Genomic DNA, 26,305 nt, shown 5'->3' on the forward strand with positions numbered 1-26,305 from the left:
GAAATAATTCAGATACATGACTTTCATACTTCAAAATTGAGTAGTTCAAGATACTTCAAGCCTAGCTTTTCTTCATTCCCTTGGAGATGTGGACATCAAATTATATATGGTATTATAACTTCAAATTCATATAATATCTTCCATGCAGGCAAGAAACTTCAACCCAATTTGTGAAACAGTACTCTTTTCAATGGTAAAGAAATATTTCACCTGTGAAACGACACACTAAACTTTCTTTTAACAAAAAGCAGTAATCTTACACAACAGGAAGCACATTAGAATTAGAGTTGCATCTCATTGTCAACCTGAAGAAAAAAAAAAGGCAGCTATCCTAGAGTTTTCTTAAGGAGAAAACCACCATCTAGAGAATGAGATAATGAAATAGGAAATGACTGACTCCTATGAAACTCTGGCCAAAGTGCCAGAGTATTGGAGAAATGCCCCAGCTTTCACAAAATTTCTAAATCAGTCCAAGTGATGAACTGGCCAATGGTTAACAATTTGCTGTAGTGGTCTTCAGGAAGAGCCTTAGTGTCCTCTACTGAGGACAGGTCAGGATCCAGGATCAGGGGCAAAGGCACTGCAAATCTTGCTGTGTTAGAGTAGGTTTGTGAGTGAGGGGAATTTGTCTGTGACTAGGAAAGGGAGCCAAAATCTGAGCTATTCCAAGTGAGACCTTTTGAGATGTGCCACCTGATTCAAAGAAGATGAGAAAAACAAGATGGGTGAGACTGAGTACCCTTAGATGCTTCCATTTCCACCTCAGCTTATTCTTTGGCTCTGTGAATCTCAGGGGCCATTCCCTGGTCTGTAATGGATGAGTTAGACCAGCTTTTTCCAGGCATTGGGATAAAAGCTTTCTCGCAACTTTTCTGGCATGTGCTTCCTCTCATTAGTTAGGATGTACTTTCTTTGAGTGGTAAAATGTAGCAATCCAAGATTCTGCTGCTGAGTTAAAGGAAGGGACACAAAGAGGCCATTTAGCTTCTTTGGTCATAAGTCCTAGTCTGTCTTCATCCAAGGCAAAAAGAATACCTAGTCATCAAGGATTCGCAAAGAGATTAAGAATGTAAACCTCAAAAATAATAAAATGTACATCTCCTAGACCACATGTGTATCTTCTTTGGAGTAATGTTTAAGGACAGAGCACAGGACTCAATGATTCAGATCCTATGTCTACATTACTTATCTCTCAGCGTTTGACATTCCCAGTAGGGATACACACATGAATTGGAGAATCTGTATTCAGGCAGCCTGTTGACTTAACTTCTGGTAAAACTGTATGGATCCATGAAAGTTCTCCTTCCTTCAAAGATAAGAATTACCTATCTGGATCTGCTCATGATTACAAGAGTTCCTTATGCTACAAACATTTGTCACATTAATTAGGAGTCAGAGTGAAATAGAAATAAGAGTGAGAAGTTGGTCTCCCAGATGAAATATTAACTTCTCCCCACCAAGCTCTCAGAATATCTGGGTGCTCTGAGGAAGTCCTAGGCATTCAGTTACACTATGCAATGGATGTTAAACTTCTGGCTTTTCTCAGGATTTGTCTAGTATCTCTGAGAAAATCTTTGTGGGATTTAGACCTCAAAGTGAGCAGGCCTTGTTCACATTGCTCTAAATGAAACATTCCCATAGACTTTTATAAACCAGAGTAATCCTCTGGCCCATCGATATCTGCATCCAATGTATTCTTGTAAACCAGGTCTTAAGATTCATGCTCATGGGACATGGTATTAACAACGATCCCTTGTTATTTCCTACCTCCCATATACACAGTGTCATAGAAAATTGATTTTAGCAAACTCCAGGACAATGGGCACGTGTGTTTGAGAAATGGGAAGTGTTGAAGCTTAAAATGTTTAAATTATACAAATCGTAAATAAATCTACATGACATATACAGAGTATGGACTTTAGCCTATGGGAGTTAGCAGTTTCCAAAATAGAACCTCTATTGTGAAGGAGGAGGTAAGCTCATCTGATAAAAGAAAAGAGGGCACTGGTGAAAGAATGTATCAGGGGACGGTGGTGAAGTACTGTGGGAACATCCACTGATGGAAATGAAAATCTGAGCTCAGCAGGACTTTTAAAAGAATTATTGACTGGCATTGACAAACCAGCTAAAATGGGAAACTATAACATGTGGAGACCCAATATTCCCAGTTAACTTACTACTCAACAGTTCAAAAGAGAGTAGAGGGGTACCTGGGTGGCTCAGTAGGTTGAGCATCGAGCTCATGGTTTCCACTCAGGTCTGACCTCACAATCTGTGGGATCGAGCCCCACGTTGGGATCTGCACTGCCAAGGAAGAGCCTGCTTAGGATTCTCTCCCCCTCTCTCTCTGTTCCCCTCCCACTCACACACTCTGTCTCTCTCTCCCAAAATAAAGAAATAAACTTAAAAAAAAAAGAGTAGAGAAGAAAAACTGTCAGATTGATCCCAAATAGAGGTATTTCCAAGTGGATTTTGCTAAAAGAACAAATAGGTTGACTGTATTGGCGAAAAAAAAAAAATAGCTGTCATGTTTGGATTCAAAAACAAGTATTTAAACATGGGAGGATACTGGTAAACTGAAAGAAAAGGGTCAGAGAAGCAGAAGATGAAAGGTCATGGAAGGAACAGAGTGGGCCAACTGGAAGCAGAAGGACTTGGGGTAAGACAATAAGAAGTTGAAGTCTGAGCTTTCAAAGATGGAACAGTTCTGTCCAAAAGTGCCTGGGTGTGATTATGGGTGTGGTCTGCTAGACAGGAACAGAGATGGAAACCACTGAAATGGAGGTCAAGGAACATGAAGTCGACACTGTTTGAACAGTTTGGCTGCTTAAACACTGACCTAACCCAGGGGGAAGAGTATGAGCCAAAGTTCCCAATGGCTGTGGGAAGTACCCAGAAGGCAGATAACAGTGATGAGAAGGGGTGGAGGGAGGTGAAGATGGACTGCCTTATCCCTAATGTGAGAGAGGCTGACATTTAAACCTTTTACCTTTGCATGTGGTTCCATTCCCCGTATAGCCTGGCTTGCAAACACAGTTGTGTCCTCCAACGGTATTGAAGCATAAAGCATTTTCATCACAGTTGTGCTGATTTGTGATACACTCATCATGTTCTGAAATGAGGAATACAATTTTGTTACTCAAAGATAGATTTTTCAATGCGACTGTATTTTAAACTACCTGCATCTTGGTTACTGCATGGTATTTCTTTCAAACACAGACAGACCTATACAAAGCCTATGTTAAAGAAGAGCTCATATTTTGAAGTATTGCATACTCCTCTTGAAATACATACCTTGCATGCAAAAGGATTTGGACAAAAGACCCACCAAGGAGGAGGAAGGAATGGCAGAAGGGGAGAGGAAAGGGTGGATAATTCTCAGAAGTGTATCCCAGTATGCAGTCTCTGTGGTTAATATTTGGGGAGTTATTGTCCTGACATAAATATGCTACCTAATTCTTCTCTGTAACATGAAAAAGGTAATAGGAATGGATGTGAAATATATTGCTTCGTGAATCCTGGCCTGTAGGAAAATGGAGTTAAAGCTCTGGGAATTAGTTAGGATGCAGTTAACACCCACACCCACATGGCCAGGCATAAAGATACACATGCAAACTACTGGGGAATATCTGACCTCCTTAGGAATCTCTCTCCTCAAAGGAAGTATCGGAGTTCTGCTAAATAAGACAACTCGCCTTTATAATATGTGCAAATACACACTTTAAAAGATGCAATCAATATGATACTTCCTTTAACTGTGTACAACTTGACACTTTAGAAAACACTGAATCATCTGCTTCTCCCAGCACCCCTATGAGAGAGGCATAACCAATATCATTATTACCATTTTAAAAATGAGTCCATAGTGGCTCAGAGTGCTTATGTCGCCTGCCCAAGTTCACAGGAATTATTAGGTAACATCAGAATTCTAGCAGAGTGTTCAACAAAAATGTAAATGTAAGGAATAAATACAGTGAAAATGAGAAAGAAATCAGATCTAACATCAAAATCAAAATGAGTAGGAGATGAAATATAAGTGAGGAAACGCTTATGAACTAGTTCAGCAAAATACCTACAGTGGCACTACTTATGACTTGGTCTCTCACAAAATTATTACTTAGGCCTAAAATTAAATATATATTTTAATATGCTTATATTAATGGAGCTATTAATTCACTATGATATATATCATCAAAGCAAAAAGAAATATTTGCTTTTTATTTTAGAACTCTTCGTATTCTGGACAATACATGTATTATTGCAGACAATATATTATAATAGTAATGTATCTGTAAATGCGCTTTGGGCATATTCATTTGAGATTAGACTAAAATCACTTATTTCAACTAGTAAAATAGAATGCTCTGTTTTTTTTTTAAATAAAGATTAACATTATGCCCTGTGTCATATATAAGTATAAAGTTATAATATTTTGAACTCTAGCCTGGTAATAAAATTCTTAGACATTATTCCCAATAATCTTTCAGAAGAAAGAGAGCTCTCAATCACTAAGGTTTTAGAATTGCATGAATAGATACCTTATCCTCCAAATCCCTGGTTGAATTTCTCCAAATTGTACAGAGTTCCACTGTTATTATCTAGTATCAGAAACTTTCATAGTTATTATAAATTCAAGCACATTGATGATAACCTAGAAAATAGCCAGATTACAGCTGGGTCTCCTGCTTGGGGCTGTCCTTGGACCACTATAAAATTTCAGAGGGACTGGAACGGGCAGTGCACCTACCTCTGGGGTTAGCTGCCCGAAGCAAAATAAATCTACACTCTGAAGTTTGCACCTGCTGCCCATTTTCTTCCCAGTGCAATTCAAAGTGCTGCAGTTAATCTATAAATCTCTATACGGACAGCCGTAGGCTCTTTAAAGACAGCTGCTGATTGATTTGATGCTGTTTTCATCTCTGCTTTGATTGTTTTCTTAATTAGATGGAACTCACTGGGTAGAGGAAGGGCCTAACAAGATGCAGTTTAGCACCCAGTATGATGATTCCCATACACTTTAATTAATTACACAAGCCCGGATCTGGTTACCCTGTTGTCATTTACTCTCGAGACTGCTGAAATGAGTAAATGTGCTCCTAAGCAATTCAAGGGTAAAGACAGTTTTCATGTTTTTAAATACACACCTTTACACATATTCTTTCCTGTGCCTGAAGTGTCTGCCCCATGGATTCTCCTGGCAAACTCTTACCGCTTCTAAAGATTACACTAAAATGTTGTTTTATGCAAAAATACCCTTCTCTCCCCCTCCTGCAGAGTCAGAGCCTGCTGGCTGTTTTCCTTAGCACCATATACAAGGCTCTGTTATTATATTTTATCATAAATATCTACTTCTCCTTGATTCTCCATCTTCATGCCCCACCAGGAACAGTTAATTTTTGGACAACAATTCTGTATTTTTATTTGTATTTCATTTCAGCATTCAAAGAATGTTTCTTAAATAAGTAATTAAAAGAATAAATGATCAGAGAGAGCTGGGTGGCTCAGTCAATTAAGCATCTGACTCTTGATTTTGGTTCAGGCCATGACCTCACGGTTTGTGGGTTTGTCCCCACGTGAGGCTCTGCACTGAGAGCACAGAGCCTGCTTGGGATTCTCTCTCTCTCTCTCTCTCTCTCTCTCTCTCTCTCTCTCTCTCTGTCTTCTTCTCTCTCTCTTTCTCTCTGCCCCCTCTCTGCTCTCTCTCTCAAAATAAATAAACTTAAAAAAATAAAAAGAATAAATGACCAAAGGAAGAAAGCTAGGAAATACTTCCTCTGCCATTATAATTCAAGCCAATCCCAATTTGTTCAGTTGTAGACTAGATGCCAAATAGAAGCTATTGAAAAATCTAAACTTTATTTTTTATTTATTTATTTTTTTACTAATTTTACTACAATGGTGTTTTATTTTATCAGGGATATTTCAAATATTAAGGTAGCAAGACATATTTTGAAAACAAAATATTAATTCCTTTACACTATCACTTTAAAATTCTTTACACCACTTAAAATAAACTTTGTTATACTTGTAACCATCAACTAAAAGTAAACTGTGACTTCAGGAAAAGCCTTTAAAAATGCCTATGTCTCACAGAAGAATTAAGTTTAATTGGATAGCCCTCCACAAAACAGAATGCGAATGAAGCAAGGAGCAAATATTCTATAAGGTCATCTCGATAAATAGTTAATTATTGCTGCTGTATATCCAGTTTTGGTCAAATGTCAACTTCTTACCCCTTCCCTGACTCACATATCCCTAAGGACTCCACCAGCAACCTCTCCATTTTTCATGCTCCCTCTAACATTTGTAACATACAATAAGTTAAATTAAATAAAATCAGGAGGGAAATATTAAGAAAAAATTTAAATCAATATTATGTCACAATGTTTGAGAAGAGGCATGGCAGGATGTAGTAGTAAATGAATTCCAATTTTTCTCTCATGTATATTGAAAAGCAGACATTTCATATCTGATGTTCACAATATCCAGTTCCTAGGAATTAATGCTATTTGCACATCTTCAGTTAAACCTTTCATTGTTCGTGTGACATGACAGTATGATGGTCCAGGTAAAAGCTAGGATTGAAACCAAATACACTTCTCTCTAACTGTTCTGCATTAACAATATTAGCATATGGTTATTTTAATCAAAATTTATCACATTTCTATCTATACATTTAAAATTTAAATTAAATGGAAAAAAATAAACATGTAGAAAGGAAACACCACAACTCAAACAGTACTAAACAAAAGTAATGTGGTTGTCAATTATTACAGTACATTAAATATAGAATCAATAACTGTACAATGATAGTGGGGAAAAATTTGTCCTATGTGCCATAATTGCCATGCACCTTTTATGTACTATATAAAACTGATTTCATACCAGTGACAAGGGTCAATATATTAAAATTCCTCTATATAAAAAGTGATAATGTGTACACTTAGATTTATCTGAATGCAAATGTCACACAGAAATAATACTTTAGTCTCACTGATCAACCCCTAACCTGAGTAGCTTAATGTTCCTAAAATCATTTTAAGACTCCACACCCAACAGGTCATCTGGTCATAGTCGGACTTAAATTGGGCTTGAAATTTGGTATTCATATTGAGCTGTTTCTAGAATGAATGTACTATCTAGGGACAAAATGGCCATGTTAAAATTCACATAGCTTTTCTTACAATGATATCAACGCAGACATACAATACACATAGCACATGTTCTCTTCAAGGATTTCACTATGATACAAAATGCAAATACTACAGAAAAACAGGAGTGAAAAGTAATTTAAATATATCTACAATTTGATTTAATACAATTTTTATTCAAGTTCTGTTGTATATTAAGACTTTTGTGGGATTAAAAATGTGATTATAAATGGTAGCTCCCTCAAAAGCTTATAGTTTAGTCGGGGAGATAACACAAAACCACAAGTGCTACATGAGGGCATTGTTAGAAATACTGAAGTAAAGAAGAAACCTGTTTACAGAGGGCTGCAGAGAACAAAGAGGGAAGAAGTCATTTCTAGCTGGGTCAGATACGATTTCAAGAATGACTTCATGGAGAATGGAGCATTTGACATGGATATTTTTATGTATGTAGGGAAGGTGCAGATTCCAAATTGAAACAGTATTCATGTATTTTGCTCCTTTTGTTTTGGAATCTTGAGCCTCTTACAAATTTGAATCAACCTGAATGATGTGTAATAATCCTAGCTACAATTTAGTGCTTATGACATACCACACACTTTGTAATATACATTATCTCATTTAATCTTCATATTAATTAGGAAATATCATCATTATTTAAAAAAAGAAAATTAAACTAGGCTTGAAGAGGTTAAGTAGCTTTTCTGAGATCACACAGCTAGTAAGTGGTTGAGTTGTGAATCACAACATCTGACTCCTAAATCTAGGTTATTGACTGTCATGTGGTAGGGCTGCCTGACATATTTAATGTGTGTGTGTTGCCTAATGTGTTTTTTAATCCTAGTGTTCTTTGCAATTGTCTAGAGGTTTTGTTTTTTTTAATTTATTAAATTGTTTTAATGTTCATTTTTAAGAGAGAGAGAGAGAGACAGATTGAGAGCAGGGGAGGTGCAGAGACAGAGGGAGACACAGAATCTGAAGCAGACTCCAGGCTCTAAGCTGTCAGCACATAGCCTGATTTGGGTCTTGAACCCATGAACTGTGAGATCATGACCTGAGATGAAGCCAGACACTTAACCGACTGCCACCTCGGCGCTCCCAGAGGTTTTGGGTTTTAATGTTTATACCATTTAATGTCTCCTTGTCATATGTGGAGTCCTCCATTGCTTCACAAGTAGGAAGTTATCTCTTTTTTTGTATTATCTAGTATTTTTAACACTTTAGGGCTAAGCACTGAGGCACTTTCTGTTCATACTAAAATCTACATTTTCTCAAAATTGAGAGAAGCTTTTAAAAGAAAAGGAAGATACCAATATGGCTAAGTGCAAATGTCTGTAAAACAAAGTGACCAGCTCACAGAACTTAGACTCAAGCACTCATTCCTCCAACTCAAAAATCTCTGGAAGCTCATCATTAACGCAGTTTGGCAAACAGACATCTCCAGTATCCAGGAGTTCTCTCCTCTGACACCTGGTCGGGCCCCTGTAACAAAGCCCACCACTTCTGGATAATTCTGCTTTACACCCCCCAACAGTATACTAGATCCTCTGACTGACACCTTCATACTGTAGATTCTGCTCTTCTGGTAACAAATTATAATATACCTTCACGGCCGGCCCACTATTCTCACAGAGCCTTTCTTTTCCTCTGATGGGTTTTTTTCAGTTACAAGAATTATATTGTTATGCTGGATCTTCTAGTCTCCTGTCCAAATACAGAAATGTTGGGAAAACAGCAGCTATCATAACCTGTAGGTGTAAGTGCCACAAAGAAAGCTTCTTCGCTCTCCCTGACCCAAGTGTTTCCTGGAATATAAATTTACAATGAGTAAATTCTCTCCTAGACCGTGGCAGGATGAGGCTCTGAACAGTGACAACCTACCTCGGGTCTTAACTATTATCTGCTTATTAGAAACCTGAGAACAAGCTCGCTCAGGCTTAAGCCTGAATAAATCTTGGAGCAAGGAAGTCCACAGCGTGTAAATTACTCTTGAGAAGCTGTTAAATAAAACCATCAAACTATTTGTTTAGAAGGATGACTTATCTCAAACATATAGAGTTGCTTAGTCATTTTCCTCTTATATTTCAGTAGACCAGATTGCTTGCCTTAGGACATCCATGAGCTTGCTAAAACGCATCCACGAACTTCACTCCTAAGTGTTCCTACCAAAGTAAGTTTGTAGTTACCTACAGTGGCTAGTGAAGAGGAAGAGAACAAGATAGCCCGTGGGTCTATAATACTGAGACCTCTTATTTTACTCTAAAAAGAATAGCAACACAGTGAGTCCTCAGATAAAATATGCCATTTCTATTGAGCAAACTAAACAACTCTTTGGACTTGCCCCAGCTCCTTACTACATTCACACAATAATCATTCTATGGCAGATCTTGTCAAAATGAACACAAACTGAATCTAAAGAATGTTCTGTATTATAATTCAACAATTGGTAGAGGGCTTGGGGGTCTATTAAAAATAACTAGAATTGCGTCCTTCCCTCTTCTTCCTCCTTCCTCCCCCACCCCCAATATTTAATGGTCTGGTATATGAAGAAGTTGTGTTTGCTGCCACCAACAATATATATGCCTACAATCAAAACATGCATGCCCTCGTGACTATTCAATCTCAGGGACATTGTTACAATTCATTGAATGGTTTAAAATGTCCTCCATCAACTGTTCTGTACTAGGACTATAACTCAGTGTAAAGGACAACGAAGAAAAAAATGGGAAAATTATGTACTATTTTAATGAGCAATAGCAGGGAGGCAGTGTTATACGGAAGTTTTCTAGACAGGCTTGACTTTTGATGCCATTTTAACCTAGTTCTCACTGGCCTTGAGAAAGTAAGCCCATCTTCCTAAGTTTAAAATGAGGAGATTGAGACCTATATTAGAAAACTACTGTGAAGAGTAAATTTGCATGATGAGTATAAAGACCCTGGCAAATAAGAGTCACTTGATAAATATTAGTTACTTTCTCATCATATTATCTACTTCAGTGGCAAATTTTATTTTGCCTCTATTAGCCATACAATGTCCTTTCTTTTCTGTTTCAGTTCTGTGGAGAAAATGTAAATGTCTCACAGAGCTTTCTCTTTTCATAATCTTTTCTGAAATCAAATGAATTTCAGACATTTCTCTGATTTCCAACATGCACTACCTTCAATGGTTATGTCAGGAAAAAAGACGCCTGCTATCATACTTACCAAAAGCTGTTCTTTTTGTTTCTTATGATTACCTTCCTTATTCACTTTATATTAGAGGAAAAAATCTATCACAGTGTCATTTTAATGGAAATCTAATTTTAACACTGTTAAAGGGACTACAAGAAACTGTACTTTAACCAGTGGCCACATTAGCAGCAAACCAACTAAAACTCATTTTTAACACCCAAGTATTTTTTATTCACTACTCAAGTTTCTTGTTCACTGACCACACCAATTCAATACTGACTTCTTGTTATTCCTCAGTTTGTTTGGCATCTAGGAATTTGGTCAGACTTCTTTTCTCTGACATGCTTCGTTTATTTTCTTCTAGTCCTTTCACTGGTACATTCAGCCTCTCTTCCTAATACTTATTTGATCAAGAATCTGAACAACTAACGCCCATGCAAATTTCCTCTGTATCTTTACAATAATTTTGTAAGGTAATCCAAATTGATTTTACAGCAAAAAAACCTGCTTTGCTTTTTTTCTGGTGTTTCATGAGATTATATTTGTCCAAACACATTGTCAGGCAACAAAATTCTTGTAACTATCAACAAATGATTTGTATTTCTGAATATTTCTGAAGCTTCTCTATGTTATTCTAGCCTTTTGATTATTCTAGCCTCTAGAGGATGCAAAGATGCACGAACTGGGATTCATGAACTCAATGAACTCAAGAGACTTTTGAACTATTAGAGGATTGATGATATGAATAGATAACTATGATATATTCTTGAACTTGTTTAGTGCTTTAAGAGAGAAAACAATAGTAATAGTAACAATAATGCCATTAGCTAATTGCTAAGTGCTTACTAGATGCTATAAAGCACTGTACTAAGTGTTTTATGTTCATTATCCCCTTCAATCTTCACAGAAACATTTCCTGGAAGGCACTATCATTACTCCTGTTTTACAAATGGGAATATAGAGCTTTCTTAGAGAAAATACATATCTTGCCCAATGTCATGTAACTTTGAAGTGACAAGGCCAGGATTTGCCTTCAGTGTTTTAAAAAGCTACAAGCTATCAACAATGATCTCTTGAGACTTAAAAAGGAGAGATGAGGATTAACTGAGGGGTCTAGGGAAGTATTGTGTAGGAAATAGGCCAAACAAGTGAGTCTTGAAAGATAGGAGGGGTTTTAACAGGAAAAGGGTAAAGATGGAAAAGAGCATGTCCTGTGGAGAGAGAACACAGGTGCAAAAGGTCAAAAGCATGAGCTGTGGCAGGGTCCTGAAGTGGCTGAGCTGGCACAGGTGAGGAACAATAGGGAATAATGAGGAATCAGTATGGACAGGGTCAGGAACACCACATGATTTTTATCTGGTGGGCAATAAGTTGCCACTTATCTGGTGGGCAATAAATAGCCTCTTCCAAATAAGAGGCATGATAAAATGGGAGTTGAGTTTTAGGGAAATTAACAGCAATGTGTAGAGAAGGAGAGACCAACTTCCCCTAACAAATTGGGTGTTCTATGTTAGCAAGCCAGCATTGTTCTCTCTCATTTTAGTCTTTCTTTATTCCTTTCAGTTTTTTCCTTTTGAGTCAGAGGTTACTACTGGGAGTTGTGACAGGAGTCTGTGCAACACTGAGAAGTGAAGCAAAAGGATAAGGAGGAGGAGAGCGATAGGCAAAAAGCAAATAGAAAATGAGTGCTTATCACCTGGCAAGCACTGTGCTGAGCAATGTATGTGCAGCACGAGGAAGTACTACAGGAGGGAGGAAGAATGGTTGGGAAGTAAGCGCCACATCATAAGGTCCAAAACCCTTGTCATTCATTTTCTGTATCCCAATCCCTATGCTTCTCTGGAACGAAACAATGTTAAAGAGAGGGAATGAAGAAGAATGGACAAAATGATGGTGGAAGGGGAGTCAATTTATGCATACAACTGATGAGCCCCACAGTGAATCAATTTTTGAACCAGGAGGAAGAGAGGCATTGAAAATAAGTCAGGTTTCTTTTTTTTTTTTAATGTTTATTTTTGAGACAGAGACAGAGCATGGATGGGGGAGGGGCAGAGAGAGAGGGAGGCACAGGATCCGAAGCAGGCTCCAGGCTCTGAGCTGTCAGCACAGAGCCTGCCACGGGGCTCGAACTCACGGACCATGAGATCATGACCTGAGCCGAAGTCAGACACTTAACCAACTGAGCCACCCAGGCGCCCCAAAATAAATCAGGTTTCAAACCTGGGCAACTGGGAGTGAGATGGTGGTGAGATGAATAGAAGAGGGTTTCTTACTTTTAGGAATTTTGTTATTCTCGTTCTTGTTTTGGTCTGGTCTGGTATGGTCTGGTCTGGTTTGGTTTTTATGGCAAAGAAGAAAAATAGAATTAAGAAGTCAAACTATAAAAGCAAAGATCATATTAGGAAAGTGAACTTCCTCTACTGATGGTGACAATACACTGAGTAAATACTCACTAGTCAACATCTGTGTCAGATAACCACCTAGATAGCAAACCTTAGATCTAATTCATCAATTACCCCCAACATCCAACACAATGACTGGCACAAACTAGTCTCCAATGAATATTTGTTAAATAGTGAGTCAATAACTATAAAGTATATCTCAATTAAACATGCAGTGTATTTAGAGATTTGCTAATGCAAACTATTCAAGATATTCTGTGGTGACAGTGTGCACATCTCCTGCTTTCTCTTCCATTCCACTCAGCAGCTATGCTGCTCTTTCTTCGAATGCCTGCCCCATACTCTCTCTCTCTCACTTGTGGCACATAACCCCATCAATAACTTCACAAAAGACTATCCAGGTCATCAGGGAAGAATACTCTCAGATTTCCAACCCGCAGGTGAATCTGTACCTAAATCTATCCTTAAGGCTTTCTTCCTCCCAAATCAGGAATGTGGGGGGTCACCAGAGACTTCCCGTCCCCCAACTACCACATCTGGGGACCAATTCATCTGGATTCTACTTCCTTGACTGTTCTCATTTCCACAGCCCCCACCCCTGTCTTCATTCTGCTACTCTTAAGTTGTTAAATTTGGGCATGAAATATTTCCTTTGGAATATTGCAATAGCTTCATGATGACAACACTGTCCCCAGTTTGGTACATCTCTAAACCATTGTTATAATGACTTTTCAAATAAAATCTGATCTTCTCTCTCTCTTCCCCATTCTCTCTTCTTCTCTCTTAATCTTTTTTGTTCTTACTAGCCATCAAGGCACCACCTACTCATCAAGATTTCATTATGACACTTTGCTCTCACCAAAGCGCACCATTTAAAACTCTCCCATTGCATCATTTTTACATAGTATCATTTACTGAGACTCCTCTAAAGGCCCACCATCATACCAGTCAATCCCTGTATATTTCACATAGGTCTCTGCTTTTTGCCCAGAAAGCCCTTCCTCATTTTCTTTGCCTAACCCTCCTATTCACCTCCCATTCAGACCAAACAATGCCTCCTTCTTTAGAAAACCTTTCTTAAAACTTACATAAGCTCCATACTATTTGTGCTCAATTCCATCATAACATTTGGAAGCTAGAATATATTGTAGTTAAGACTATGGACTTTGGAGTCAGATGGTCTGTGATCAAATCCTGACTCTACCTTTTACTACCTGTCAGATCTTGAGCAAATTATTTAACTTCTTGAAATTACAGTTTCCTCCTCTGTTAAATGGACTAATAATGGTACACAAGTAAAATCTCCAGAAGGATCCGGGACAATATTCAGTAATCAAACAAATATTTCTGTAGTAAAAGTATGACTATTCAAATCAAATTGGATAAACAATGATGAGAAATAGCATCATATCAGATTAAAGTTTGCTTCCAAATGAATTTTGAAAATAAACATTCAACTTCTAGAGCTGTCTGGAGGTTTTGAAGTTCAGAACTGTAGATAAGGGATTGTGGACTTATATGTTCTTCATAGAGTTGCAAGGATTAACTAAGGTAATGTATGGAAAGCACTTAATGTTTCATGAGTTAGTATTATACTAGCCCTTATCACGCTGTCAGGGATCGTTAATTGTCTTACCCACCCCCCCATTAGTCAGTATACTTCTTAAGACAGAGAATTTTTATTATAGATATTTCAATCCTTAGTCCTTGCCATAACACATGACACATTTTAGGCACTTGGTAAATGTAGATGAATGAATAATAGGCTTCAGTCTATAAAAAAAAAAAAAATCAGTGCTTTCAGCTTCTCAGAGTATTTCACATCCGATATTTTACATTTCACATTGTATTCACCCAAAATCCATGTAACTTGTCTGGGATTTATAATTTACAGCAGTATTTATGCATCGCTTAAGAGACCATGAGACCTTCACCAAAGCAAAAGTTCAAGTTTGTTGCTCCTATGTTTTCATGTCAGTGCTGCCCCCTAATTTGGTAAGAGGCATGTGCTTCCATTTATTTAGATTTTTTGTTAAGAAAGGAAAAGTGTTCATTAAACTAGTGAAAACTTCTGCCAGAAGAGAAATCATCCTCACCTAACACCATGTAATCTAGTCCTTCACTGAAAGCTCTAAGGCCCGCCCTGGTTTAATACCTACTAAAAAACCCAATAAGATTAACGAGTATATTTGACACACTATACCAGAACAAGAGTTTCAAAACAAAACAACATACAATATAAAAAAGGAATTTTTAAAATATAAAATTATTGAAGAAAAACAACCTTAGTGTTTCAACCTGGATAACCTTCCCACTGCAGTTTAAGATGAGCTTAGAAGAAATCCACACTTGGATCAAATGCTATATTCTGACCTTTTAACTTCTTACAGAAAATAAAATGATTCCTCAGATTTTAAAGGGTTGGGACTATGGGACAAAGGAGATCCATCAACCTTTTCACTCGGGGGCTTAATTTTAAAAATGAGCTTCATTTCAAAATCCATCTCTCTTAGAGCATGCTATTTGAGTTTCTACCACAGCAAAATACAAGATACAAGACGATTTTCAGGTCCAAATCATTATATATATATGGTTTAAGTATCCTTAATAAAACATAGTAAGATATGGATATTTTTGTGCACCTTTATGTCATGCTTCTATGCTTCTATGTGTGCTTCTATGTAAAGTGATTTAACTAGCTTTGACATTTTTAAGCTAATATCTTTTAATATCCTTTCATATTTCTAATTGTAATAATGTTTACTGATATTACAGATATGTGTTAAGTTTTACCATGCTTATACAAGAGTTGTGATTGTTGTAAGATGAATAAGGCAGAATTCTTGTCCTGAAGGTATTTAAAGATGTTCCCTCGTAAAAATAATACACATAATTGTATGTTTTTATGTGTATGCATGTAGGTGTATGTGTGTGAATGTATTATGTAAGAGTCTGTGTATATGCACATGTATGTATGCATATAATTTCTCTGCCCTGGATACATAAAGATGTTAGGTAGCAAGTTGGTATCTCATTTACACCTGTGTTTTGTTTAGTTCTTGAGAGGCAGGAACCAACTTAGGAGTATAGCAAAATCTTTTTTCTGTCATTTAGAAAGCCACCTTTTTTTAAGATCCAAAAAGGATTTTCTCCTCTGACAATATAGAGTGCCTCTTCTTTTTTACAGTCTATTCTTTTCAGAAAAGACTTTGAAATGGCTTTTATTCTAAACCTCATTCTGAATCACTCACTTTTACTTGATGAGTTCCCTTCAAAGGTAGTAATTCTTTTCTCACTGTTTCTCACCAAGGGGCCTCTTGTCCCAGGAATCACCGCAAGTGTTCAGAGGAGTTTGAGAAAGACTTTCCTCTGTCAACCATGTGTCATCAGTCACCTTCCCTGAGTAGCGTGCACCCCATCTCAACAAGCTGACAACGCTTCCCTTCTCTTTATGCCCATTATTTGTCCTTGAGCCTTTGGCCTCCAGGACCCCAATCAGATTGCTGCGTGGATGTGATTGGAAATTTGACCTCAAGACCAGAAGATGTACAGCTCCAGGAACAGCAGCACAGCAAGTGGAGGTGAATCTGGAGCCTACCTGTCCTAACTTTCCCTTCTCCTTTGAGAACTTGTCTTGTGACATCTCAGCTTCCTGCCCTTGCTTCCCAACTGCAAACTTTACTTTCCTTCCTCTTCAATTTACTCATCCTGCTTTCCTTCATTCTTCACAGTATCAATTATAAGTTTTGAAAAATTTCAACTTGTAATCTTCTCCCTGACTGCAAGTGTATATTTTAATTACAATCCGCAATGTCCTGCTCTGGGGAAAACACTTGCTCTTTGTATTCACCGCTCTCATTCTTCCCTCCTCTAATTATACCCAGCACCTCCCTCATCTCTGCCTTCTTTCCTCTCTTCTCTGGGGGCCTGGATCTGGTACAAGTGGCACGGAAATATATTTAAAGGCTCCTGCTTTCAGTGTTATTTAAACATGTTCCACATATCTTCCCACAAATGATAAAATCCATTCACTCAGAAGGTCCCCTTTAAGATAAAGTAGGATAAAGGAGGAAGGCAAGAGGCAAAATGGAAATACTTGCAGTTACCAAGGAATAGCCGGCTCATATAGCATGCTGGGCCTCTGTGGCAGATCAACCCAGTGGAGTATCACTTACTTCCCTGTTGACTGGTTCTGCTTCTCTAACTTCTAATATGGTGCCTGCATTCTCCATCCTCAACCCATTATACTCCAAGACAAGATGATAAACTAAATATGGACTGAATATTTGCATCTTCCCAAAGTTCATATGTTGAAGCTCAACCCCCAGTGTGGCAATTTTAGGAGGTGGAGCCTTTGGGAGATGATTAGCCACAAGGGTGGAAACTTCACAAATGGGATCAGTGTCCTTACAAATGAGACCCCAGAGAGATCCCTCACCCTTTCCACCCACACAGAGAAGTCAGGCATCTATGAACCAGGAAGTCGGCTGTCAGCAAACAACAACCTTGCTGGCACCTTCATCTTGGACTTCCCAACCTCCAGAACTATGAGAAAGGGATGTTTGTTGTTTAAGCCACCTAGTCTATGGCATTTTGTTATATCTGTAACAGACTAAGACACTAAATCAAAGTGATTATTTTGAAAGTGAGACATGACCATTCTTAAAAGTCTGAGATCTAGGAAAAACAAAATGATGGGATCATGACTGCAAACATTTGAGAAACAGAATTCTCTAGAAGGAAACATGTAAACCATTCAGATATACATACATACATACATACATACATACATTTCTGAATACCTGAATCTTAAGAAAAGTGCAATACTGATGTTAATTATATATTTATTTTTGGGAACAGGAAGATAGGAGGAGCACAGAGCATTATTTGTCCTCTTTCTTTAAATTCCCATTCCCTTTACTACTACCTCATGGCTTTCATAACTCAGCATCTTTGCCTAACCTGGTTTCTTAGCTTGCTGTGCTTCCCTCTATCATAGCACTGAACAAACACCCTGGATTGCTATTGTCTATTTATTTACCACTCTTTGCTTCTAGGTCATGATCTCCTTAATGACAAGAAAGATGTGTCTTGTTTTTATATCCCAACTGACGTAACAAGGAATAGAGTTACTTCTGCCATAATGGGTACCAATCAACTTCCTAGTTGTCCCTGCCCATCTAGGTGAGGATAGAACATACATTTGAAGTGAAAATGTAGCTTTGAAAGAAGGAGACCCCTAGCTCCCTAGTCAAACATACTATCACCACCATGCTTTCTGCGGGTACTTCTGCTATACCCTGAGTGTTTGGGAGCATGCCTGACTGGAAACTAATGCTCCTTCCTTGTTTGTTGATTGAATGTTTCCATGCATAAAAAAATATGCATCAGTTTGGCATGATATACCAACAGAAGAGAATATTCCATCTAGAATGTTATACGAAGCTCCAGGCCTGCATGCTGAATACTTGCAACAAAAGGCTTTCTTCAGGTCTAATTGGATTTATACTCCTGAACTCTCCTCTCTCTGTCCCTGTTCAACTATTCTAGAGAAAAAAAAAACCTAGGAAAGTGTTCGTTTTTCTGTATTTAATCAAATCCAGCAACACATTTTCATATCTCAAAATCTTTCCTGAGTTGGGCTAAAAAACTCAAGCTTACCAGCACAAATGAAGTTAGCATTTTTCTCCTTCCTTGAGATTATTCCTGCCAATTCTCTATCATCTAAGGTAAAATGGAACTCAAAGATAATTTTTAAAAAAGAAGAAATGATATTAAAATAACTTCGGTTGTGATCATTCATCCTAACATCTCTATAAAATATTTTCCCTGTAAGTTTGAAATTGCATGATATTTTTAAGTGGCCATACAAACACCAATTTATTTAGTGTTAAAATGCAAATATACCCACCTCTAGGCTTCTTATCTCATACAGCAAGAATGATTCTTTCAAAACTTAAAGTGATCATGATATTCCTCTTGCTCTCAACCCTTCCCTGATTTCTCTTCACTTTTTAAATACAGTTTAAAGGCTTTGCTATGGCTACAGTGTGTCCCAGTGAAGCCATCCTTTACCTCTCCCCACATCCCAGCCACACTGGCCTCTCTCTGGCCCTTGAACAGACAAAACACCTCACTGTCCCTCCTCTTGAGATGCTATTAACCCAGCTGTTTTCATGGCTCACCAGCTAATTTATTTTAGGCCTCAGAGGGCGCCTCCTCAGAGAGGCTCTGTCTCACATCCCTTTCTTACAGGATTCCTTATTCACAGTGCTGTCTGTTATACTCTTTGAAATTGTTTGCTTATGTGTTGACAGTCTGTCTTCCTCATTAGACTATAAGTTTCATGAGGGCAGAGACCCTAATTTGTTCACTGGTGGAACTACACCTAAAAGAGAATTTATTCCCTTTATTTCTACCATTTATTCCCGGTAGAAACAAAAATTTAAAAGGGAAGTTGAACTTTAGAGGTTGCATCTTTCACAGATATTGTATTGACCACATGAAGAAACTGAGTCTCCAGAAGATTAAATGAGTTCTCCAAGGTCACAGTTAATAAGCAGCCGAACTGGATCTTAGTTGTAGTTACTTCTGGCCCAAAAGCCTTTGATTGTAAGAAACAAACAGGAAAGAAAGGAATGTCCATGCTGACTTCCAACTTTTCAGAAATTTACACTTTTTATTTTCTAGAAAAGTCTATCAAATCCGTAATAGTTTTTAATCTCAGTTTATCTTTGTTTTCCTTCCATTCACCAAGAGTAAGTCCTAGTGTGGTTTTGCAAATCCCAGAACGTGAAAGCTAACAGGGTGTGACAGCTGGTATGTCCCATGCTCCTCACATTCAGTGGTCTGTAACAGGGTAAATGACACAATTACCTACTGTAATTACTGCTGCTGACAATACAGTTTCCCTGGTGGATGCTTTATGAAATTCAGAACTGCTTTTCTTGTCACTTCAATCCAAATCTCTGCCTACGTATTTTGGACAATATTTTGCTAAACAAATGTATAAAAATTAAAGCCCAAATCTAAATGGACATTTATTACTTAGCATAATTCAAGTACTGTGTATGCATTCTGCTTTAATCTAATTTTTTGCACCAAAATGCAAATCTTTTTAACAAGGTTTTGCTTTAAATCAAGCATCGGTTCTCATTGGTTATAAACACACACAAAATGCTTCCTAGAAAAATAGATACACCAAAAAAAGTCAGAACTGAATAAACAAAGCACTGGCCAAAATCCTGGTCTAGAGTAGACTGCTATACACCAAATTTGTTACTTATTTCATTTCAACTATAAAGACACTTGAGAATATATACAGACACAAACAATTATAATAGTTGACTGTTCTAAGTTTGGCTGCCAGTCAAAATCCTTCACAAATTACAGGTAGGCTGTCAAAATAAAAGATAAAAATGCAAAGGGACATAGTTGTCTGCATATATAACTTGTTTTACTTTAATTTTTTTTTTTAAAAGTCCAATTACCAAACTCCCATTCTAAGGCTGGGATTAGCAGATTGAATACCTTAAGTATAGTATTAAAAAGCATCTCACTTAGAGGCAAAAAAAAAAGCATCCCATTTAGGAGAAAGTAGTACAAATTCTTTTTGCAAACACATTCAAGGAACACACCCTTTTCTCCCTGTGGATAACACCAATATGTTAACAGAATTACATTAGTAACCAGATGATTTTGATTTTGCAAATTAGTGGTTCCTGCTTTAATGATGCAATATATTCCTGGAAACCACAGCAGAAGGCCGATTATCATTAAATGGGACTAATCATGTTCTTATTGGGTTCACATGTTCTACCACAGTTTGGCATCATCAGCAGAAACAGAAAAATAAATGGGTGAGGAGGTCAAAAGCAAAGGACGTGTGCCTGATAATCAATGCTGAATATGCTCTGCAGTGAAAAGAGGGCTGATATGGAACTCAAGTACCCAGTGACTTGAAACAGTGATCTTTATTCCATAGTGACACAGAAGAATTGGGCACCTCTTAACTTTTAAATTTAATATTCTTTGTTCTTTGTGACAAAATCAGAGCAAACAAGTGTTATATGAACCTCAAGATGGAAGTACTATATGGATATCAAGAACTGTAAGTCAAGATAAGGATACAAATCTCTGTATACAGAGCAATGTACTAAGAGGAGAAAATTTTACATTTTAAAATGTAACAACATGCAATGTTAGTTAATGATACCATCGATGTTGTAGAATCACTTCTGGAAGTGAAAGCAACAGTAAATCAGTAAATCCTATCTGAATTTTTTAGACTTTGCTGTTATCCAGTGGTTGCTAAAGAATCACAGCACACCCGCCCATATGGCAGACAGCGGTAAACCATTTAGCTTGCCATATGACACAATCAAGGTCAAAATGCAACCTCATACAAGCTGAGATTGAAGTGACTAAATCTGTTATTCCAATCTTCAATCCCATTGTACCCCCTATGTAACTCTCCCAACCGGAGAACTGCCCCCAGTTATTGGTCAGCATTTTGTTTCAGGGTATTTGGAACTGCTAATTTCTCTATCTGCAATGTTATTTTTCCTCCCTCATAAACCCAGTGACACCTTATCTGATCACCTAATCTAAGTAGGTCCCCAGTGCTGGCATCCATAACACAGCTTCATGGGAAATAATTATTAGCATTTTAGAACATTGATCCACTCTTCTGTTTACTAGTCCTCTACCCCCCTAGATGGCAAAGTCCATCAGGAACTACGTGACTAGCATTGTGCCCAGCCCAGAGCAGGCTTTCAATTGATATGAGCTGGATCAAAGTAACCTTTAGACTAAAGGGCTTCCCCCACACCCTGCCTTTGATTATACTTCACAACTCGAAATTTGAAATTTTCTAGGTCTGGAGACTAGTAAATACAAAGTTGAGGGATAAGACTAACAGCTTCTCCTTTCAATGAAGAATAATTGCATAATATCAGGTTTTTATTTGAATGCAGTTACATTTCAAGAGACATGATATTTTATGAAGCATATCCAAATTTGGGTAAAATACAGTCCAATAATATAATTTCATTCTACTGCATTAATTTTACTTAAGAGTGAGAACTATTTCTATAAAAGTAGCCTAAATTATAACGTTCAAACTGAAGTATGAAAGGATATAATTTCAGTTACAGCATATTAACAGAGTCCACTGTAAAACAAATTACTGGATTAGGAAGATTTTATGTATCCTCAAAAAAATTACCTCAGAATAATAAGAAAAAAAAGTCTATTTAAAATATATACCCTATTGATAGGATTATCAACAGAATTATCTAAAACCAGATCCATTTTTAGAGAATTAAAATATGAAGACTCAGTTAAAGAAATACTATGTCTACGAGTAGGACACAGGGCTGTGTTGTTCCTGCAGTAAAGAATCAGAGGCAGGGGCATCACAAAGATGCCGGAGGCAAGTTGGTTTGGAAATGTACAGGATGTCACCTTTATAGTCACTTATATTAATATAAGGTCTTCACTGACAGACTCCACATTTCAGAGATGCATTGGGCGCATACAGTGAAATAATACATTAGTAACTCTCTGGCACTTCTGGGTTAAAAGGTTATTTTCCTCATTCATTTTTATGAATATTATGGTAATTGAATAAAAATGCAGACTGAAAATATTCATTAGCAAATCATTTTCCCCAGACATCATCAGCAACCACACAGGCTGGCTTGCATTATCTTACATTTGCCGACACCATCATACATTTTCAACTACACTGCAATTGTTATTTCCTAACCTAGACCTAGAAGTAGATGAAGGTTTTAGAATATCAGTTTCCTTTAGACATTTATTTTCTAATCTACCTTTGTCCTTCTGAAAAGATTGCCGTAAATAGTACTGACTCAACAACAAAGAGTACTCTTTTAAAAAAAACAGCCTGGGCGCCTGGGTGGCTCAGATGTTTAAGCGTCCAACTCTTGATTATGGCTTAGGTCATGGTCTCACGGTTCGTGAGTTTGAGCCCCATGGCGCCTACCTCGGATTCTCTCTCTCCCCCTCTCTCTGACCCTCCCCTGCTCATGCTCTCTCTCTCCCTCTCAAAATAAATAAATAAACATTTTTTTAAAAAAAGATCAAAAACAGACCTATTGGTTACATGTTATAATAAATAGTGAAGAACAAATATGTGGTCCTATGTTCCTAATAGCCACATTAATTATGTTGAGGTTGGTTTATTATCCAAACAGCAGCAATACTTATATGCATATTTTACATATTTAACATTCTACCACGTTGGGTATATACAATTTATACTGGTATAATCGACTAGACTTGATATAAATAGGAAAATGCCTCATCATTTGGCTGGCATTTTTATCCAAGCTTATGTTTAGCTACTATTTGTTGAATTTTTACAATGTATGAAGTACTCTAACATGTGATTTACTTTGCCCTTTCATTTAATTTTCACAACAGCCCTATGAAATAGGTATTGGTATTGTTATTCCCACTTTACAGATGAGGCAAATGAGGCATAAAGAAGTTAAATAAATTTACCTAAGGTCATCATCTTTGACTTGGGGGATCTGTTGAATTCCAAGTGTAAATTTTTAAACACTAAAATAAGTTAAGACCTAATCAATCTAATAATCTTCTTCATTTGAAATGTTATACCTTATGAAAAGTAAGGTGTATGCTACCCTTTACCTGTCCCAGCCATATGACCACAGTGTGGCTTTGGTTACCACAAGGCAGTATTCTAATCTCAAGTCTTATAGTTGGTGTCTCTTGTGGCTTTCATTCTGGAACCATCCTTTAAAGTCAGGGTCATATCCTGTTATAAGGGTCCCACTTTAAAGATGTTTTTTTAATAAATTACATATATATAAAAAAAAAGATGTTGTTTAACTAATACACATCAACAGTACAGTCATAAAGAAGAGACTCATTAGGAATACTAAGTGAGAAAAGAGTTACCTAAAAACAAAAAAAAAAAAGGATACTCCAAGAGATTTAGTAGTCTTATAAACATTTTTTGAGTACTGTTATATGGAACCAAGATTAGACATGTCCTGTGTTCCAAGGGGCAAAATAAGATTGGCCTAGTCAATGATCCAGGAACACAGTATTAGTATTAGCCTCCTTGCCTAAAATCCCCTTGCTTCACTCAATTCACCCAAATTATACCTTTTCTGAAAGACCTAACTCACATTACATCACTTTAGCAAAAATGTTTCTGATTGAGAAAATCCCCATTGAATTTGTTGTCCTCAGAACTCCTAGGAAATATTTTGCCTTCTTATTTGTTATGAAAACTTCCAAATAAACTAACCTCTTTGAGAATAGGACCTGTATCTTTTGAAGATGAAAACAGGTATCTATAAATGTTACTTTAAGTAAATTAAAGTAAATTTCCCCACATCATGGGAAAACACACGTAAATATCCCATGGGTTAAGAAAGAATCCCAATGGAAATTATGAAATAATTAGAAGTAATGATAGGGAGAATACTGCATATTAAAATTTGTGGGATATAGCTTAAGTAAAGATTAGATGGAAATTTATAGATTTAAATGCATTCATTGAAAAATATGGCTTTCAAAACAAGCAGAAATGGGCACCAGTATTTATTAGTAGTGTGATTGTAGGCAAGCTACTGAATATTCCAGTGCCTCAAGCTCATGACTTACTCAATGGGGCTCATAATACCAAATGCATTCTATTGTTTTGAAGATTAAATAACATAGATAAAACATCTAGACCTATGCTTGACACACTGGAGGAATTATTTTTTAATATTATCATCACTTCCGCTTAACAAGCCAAACAAACCAAAGTGATAAAGAGAACCAACATCTAATCAATGGCATCAATACATTTAAAGGGAGAAGAAAGTGGTAGCACCAGTTTGTATTACCACCCACAGTGCAAGAGGGTTCCCCTTTCTCCACATCTTCACCAACACCTATTGTTTCAAAACAAATGAGCAAAGGGAAAAAGAGAGAGACAGAGAGAGTGACAGAGAGAGACAGCGAGAGACAGAGAGAGAGAGAGGCAAACCAAGAAACATATTCTGTTTCTAGAGAACAAACTGATGGTTCCCAGAGGGGAGTTATGTGGGGGATGGGTGAAATAGGTGATGGGGATTAAGGAGTGTTCTTGTTGTGGTCAGCACCAGGTGTTGTATGGAAGTGTGGAATGAGTATATTGTATACCTGAAACTAATATTACACTGTATGTTAACTAACTGGGATTTCAATAAAAACTTTTTAAAAAGTGTTAATAAACATGTAAGTAGAAGCCTATGGAAAAAAAATAAAGGGAGAACAAAGAATGTCTGCAGTAAGACTGGAAAAGAGAAACTAAAGGAAGTAGAATTTGTGATCTTCCTCCTTCATTATCTGGGGAAAGAACACATTGATCAAATACACCAGTATCCCAGTCTCCTTAGAATCATCTCATTAATTCTTTCCACTCTAACTATAATTCAATTATCTCTACAGTTTTTACACCACAGGAGAATGCTGTAAATAGGCCACAGAGAGCAATAGCTTTCTTGACTACACTGGTAAACAGGACTACCAGTGAAAATTGTGTGTAAAAAAAATCAAAATGGGGGATGTGTGGGTGGCTTAGTCGGTTAAGCTTCTGACTTGTGATTTTGGCTCAAGTCATGATCTCAAGGTTGGCCCCGCATTGGGCTCTGCACTGACAGCATGGAGACTGGGATTCTCTCTTTCCCTCTCTCTCTGCCCTTCCCTCACCTCTCAAAATAATTGAATAAATTTAAAAAAATTAAAATAGGAAATAGGATAAGAAAATAGGAAGAAAAAATATGAGCCCATAAAGAAGTAGGGGGAAAAACATGCAGATGGGCAAAATAAAAGTCACAATAGTCTGGTTATTATAAGCCAAGAGGCCAGGGCAACAGTATAAAATGCCAGAAAGATGAGCAAAGGGATTTAAAGTAGGCATTTAGGAGGTCACTGATGATTTCCATGGGAGCAAATTCAGAAGGGGAGAAAAAGAAACCAGTTTACAAGAGATGAGTAATAGTAGTAAAGAGGCATGGTGAAGCCAAATATTAAACCACATTCTTCACATATTTCATGATTAGTCAGCTGGGGCGGGGGGTCCTCTCCATTCTGTAAAATTTCAAATCCATAGAAACTATTTTACCCAGGGTGAATAGGAGTCAGTCGGGGGAAGAGACAAATCACAAAAGGTAATACATACATCTCTTAAACACTTTTAAGTTAAAATATGTAAATGAACATTTATTTATCAGTCTCGAATGGAGGCCAATTGTTTTGCTTTGAGTTTCTCAAAGTCTTCCTTTCATAAATCATACCAATTATGTATTCTGTGGGACTGCCAGCCTCAATATATCTAAAACGGAGTGAGAAATTAAAGACAGCTGCAGAGCAATCTGAAGAATTATAAATTTCTATATTTTACAGTTTTCTTACCTATACCTAATTTGATAACACATTTTCAGTGGCTTGACTGAACCATGTTTTTCTTATATTTTTAACTTACTTTTTTAATGAACCAACACACCCTTTTTAGAAAATATTAGCTTATTTGGTGGTTTGGTTAAGTTGTGG

General features: G+C 37.1%; 1 protein-coding gene across 2 annotated transcripts in view; it reads right to left on the reverse strand.

Moving 5' to 3' along the window:
* Window positions 1–26,305, reverse strand: part of NELL2 (neural EGFL like 2) — a 393,863-nt gene that overhangs the window by 98,757 nt on the left and 268,801 nt on the right. For both annotated transcript variants that reach the window (XM_042992139.1, XM_042992138.1), the window contains exon 15: window positions 2,990–3,112. In XM_042992139.1, coding sequence (XP_042848073.1) covers window positions 2,990–3,112 — 123 coding nt within the window. The remainder of the gene's footprint in view (window positions 1–2,989; window positions 3,113–26,305) is intronic.

Source organism: Panthera tigris, chromosome B4 (genome assembly GCF_018350195.1).
Source record: "Panthera tigris isolate Pti1 chromosome B4, P.tigris_Pti1_mat1.1, whole genome shotgun sequence".
In the NCBI taxonomy this organism is placed as follows: Eukaryota; Metazoa; Chordata; class Mammalia; order Carnivora; family Felidae; genus Panthera; species Panthera tigris.